Raw genomic sequence first — 3,499 nt, 5'->3', positions numbered from 1 at the left:
CCTTTTGGGATCATGTTTCAAGTCCCCAGACAGTCCCTTTTCCAGATCTAAATCCTTTCAGGGGTGAGATTCCATTCGATTTGGTAAAAATGGTTGTGGCCGAGAATTCGATGCAGTCTCAAATATATACGGACAAATTTCGGCATGCTCTCATGGCATGTGTGTTCATAGTCGAACGAAAAACCAAGGTTGCTCTCGGATCCTGGGTGAGTTTCGCATGTGCATCGAAACCAATTGTGGTAAAATTTGGTTGGGGAGAGATGGCATCGATACCGCGAGACGGAAGCTAATGAAGCCGGACGCGAGCCCGAGCATCATCGGATCCGTCCCATCAGCACATAGGGCAGCTTCCCCAAAGTAACAGAAGCGTGGGTGATAATATGTTGAACCGACGGTGCGGTGAGCGCCGATGAGCAATCATCGTCTTGAGTAGCTTCGAGATCTTCGCCGAAGGTTCCTCTCGCTGGGTGTGGGAGCGTTATTAGGAGGACCAAAAGAGAAAAAAAAAATAAATAAATAAATAAAAGAGAGAGGAAATATATTGATTGGGAGATTAGGAGATTGGATGATGCGGATTTTCGTTGCAACTGGGCTATGGCGTACCTTTGGCCCCTGCCACGCCTCTATATTATATTTGATGGGTCAAAATTCGCTTGTTAACCCTCAGTTCAGGCTGCTCACTTGAGGAATAACCTTTAGGACCCTGTAATGCCATTTCAGAGTGCATTACCGCGAATGATAGTCTTCTATGACGAGAAAAACAACAGAAAAATTCAGATTCAACAAATCGCAATGCGCAGATCTCAGACTAAATATCAACCAGAAAGTCAACCTCGATCAAGAACCGCTTGACGTGGACATAGTCGAGTAATCAGCTTCCTTTCACCCAAAAGAGAAAAAAAAAAAACTACAACCAAAACCAAAACACAAAATCTCGCAAAGTAATCAGAGCTTATCTCTCAGACCTCCTGCGCAATCGACGGCTGCGTGAACCAGTCGGATGCGGTAGCAAAGGGGGGATTTTGATATTGAGCTTCAGCATGAAGGCTTCCAGGCCAGCTTTTCACCTGCTGCTCCTCACGCTTCTTTCAACATTCTGCCAAGCTATCTCCATCACGGATGTTGTAGCGCAGCTTCCTCCATGTGGAGTAAGACACTCTCCTTTTTTATGTATATTTTTACTCTAGATTGAGAGTTGCCATATTGTCGGAAGGCGTGCAAGATTAAAGGAGAGAGAGAGACAGAGAGAGAGAAAAATACAGAGGATATACCTAACTGAACACTGCCACAACAGCTACAGTGCATTGCCCAGGGCGTCTCCAGCTCGCCATGTCACGACCTGACGAATGCAAATTGTCTATGTCAAGACACCGACCTGTACAACCGGGCACAGACTTGCGTTCTTACCAACTGCACCGGCCCCGATGCTCTCAGTATGTGCTATTGAAATTGTTTTGCCGTTGGCCCGCGCGGCTGTCTCTTTTTAGAGAGTCAAAAGAAATTTGAAACCTCAAAAAAGGCAAGTTGAACTAAAACAAAAACCGTGTTTTTATAACTATAAAGAAACAGGGAGACTCCAGGCCGAGTTGTGCAAGAGGCCTCTGCGGTTGAGAAAAGTTGAACTCCACGCCTTGAACGCCCTGCACGGATTGGCACTTGCTGTCATCTTTCTACGGCTTTACGGCCGATGGTATGCATTGAGGACATTTGGAAACGACGATTGGGTGGCGCTGGTGATACTTGTAAGTACTCTATACCTATATGAAGCGAATCGGTGGTCATTGTTGTCGATGGATGTGACGGTCAGCTCGCCCCCAATATTGACAGTGAGCAACAGCCACTTTTTATAGTACAAATATTCATCGGAAATTACGGTAAGCGAATAAAAAAAATCAACTGCTCTCACGGCGGGCTGATAGGTGAGACTTTGGTTCTCTGTTGGAGGTTGGCTAACCATATTTGGGTGGCTGATCTATCCAGTCGGTCATATGGCTTTTGGGTAAGTTATGGTCGGAAATAGTCAAGACAGACATCTGTATCCATGTTGACGTTAACACACTCTACTCTCAGTATCGATATCTGGTGGGTTGACACAGACACCCTCACAGATGCACTTAGGGTGAGCAAGCGGATATATCAACTACAGCGAGACAAAAAAAAAAAAAAAAAAAAAAAAAAAAAAGCATATACGGCTAACCTCAAGTCACAGGTCTTCTATTTTGGGGAGACGGTCTACGTATTGCTCCTGGGCCTCACCAAAATCTCGATCTTGTTCTTCTTCCTCCGCGTGTTTCCGCCCCCGAATTTCAGGAGACTCACCTACATAACGATCGGGTTTCTGAGTCTGTCGACGGCAGCCCTGGACATGGCGCAGATCCTCCAGTGCAACCCGGTGGACAAGGCTTGGTACGGCTGGCAGGAACCGGGATTCCTGGTAAATGGAGGGTCCAGCAGCTGCATCAGCGTCAACGCGCTGACGTACGCGTCGGCTGGGGTCAGCATCTTCTTTGACGTTGTCATCCTGCTGCTGCCGCTGCCCATCATCCTCGGGCTGGATGCGACGCGGCGGCTACGGGCCGAGATCGTCGTCATGCTCAGCGTCGGAGTCCTGGTGCTCATCACGAGCTGCGTCCGCATGCGCTACATTGCCCTCTTTGCCGACAGCACCAACCCAACCTGGGACGCCACCGACGCCATCCTCTGGTCCGGCATCGAGATATCGGTCGCCGTCATCTGCATCAGCCTGCCGGCCATCCGCGTCCTGCTCCGCAGCTTTTGCAGAACCGGAACTCCCGAGTCTTCCCCCTTTAGGTCGCCGCCCATGACGCGGAGGTCGCGGCGCTTCTCCATCAAGAGCGACGCCGGCGCTGTTCCAGAGCAGCAGCCGCGGCGCAAGAAGGAGACGAAGCAGGAGAGCAGCAGCAGCTCGACGGGGAATCGGGACCTGCGGGTGCGGGTCGAGGACCTGAGGGCAGAGTTTGGCGACGATATTGCTCTGGAAATGACGAGCGGGCCTCACGCCAGGGCGATCGACAGAATAGTGTAAACTAGTCTAGGCAGGTTTGTGACCTTTGTTTATCCCATTTGAATCTATGTAATTTGACGCATCCTTTTATATCGGATCGTATTTTAAATCTCGACCCGAGCCCTTCCGAAGATTGAGCGCCTAATGGATCATTTGCCGAACCAGTAACGAAGCCGAGAGATTGAATTCGAACACGAGCGTGAATTGAAGCAAACAAATCCCAGCCAGCGATTGGGAATCTTCTAATCTTCTCGCCATGCATGCCGAGGGCTACTGAGCCCCTGACCCCCACTTGCTGCCAATAGTTCCTGCAGGCTACCTCAAATTTGACGCCTATCTCTTCCCAACATAGGTACTCACTCGTTCACTTTGTAGCTGGTTACCCACACGCATGGTGAATAGTCTAATGTACAGAATAATACAGGGCCAAGGACTAAAAAAAAAAAAAAAAAAAAAAAAAAAAAAAAAAAAAAA

At 48.8% G+C, this 3,499-nt stretch overlaps 1 protein-coding gene across 1 annotated transcript; it reads left to right on the top strand.

Annotated features, from left to right (window-relative positions):
• Window positions 1-1,040: 1,040 nt before the first annotated feature.
• PpBr36_07214 (uncharacterized protein) lies at window positions 1,041-3,046 on the top strand (the record flags this gene model as incomplete). The annotated part of the gene is made up of 7 exons (XM_029894352.1): window positions 1,041-1,148; window positions 1,295-1,433; window positions 1,564-1,742; window positions 1,808-1,874; window positions 1,981-1,999; window positions 2,071-2,119; window positions 2,210-3,046. The coding sequence occupies 7 exons, from the start codon at window positions 1,041-1,043 to the stop codon at window positions 3,044-3,046; spliced, it is 1,398 nt and encodes a 465-aa protein (XP_029748803.1).
• Between the last annotated feature and the right edge of the window lie 453 nt (window positions 3,047-3,499).

The sequence above is a fragment of the Pyricularia pennisetigena genome, chromosome 1 (assembly GCF_004337985.1).
Source record: "Pyricularia pennisetigena strain Br36 chromosome 1, whole genome shotgun sequence".
Classification (NCBI taxonomy): Eukaryota; Fungi; Ascomycota; class Sordariomycetes; order Magnaporthales; family Pyriculariaceae; genus Pyricularia; species Pyricularia pennisetigena.
Note: the sequence above shows the minus strand (reverse complement) of the source record. Positions and strands in the feature narration are given on the sequence as shown.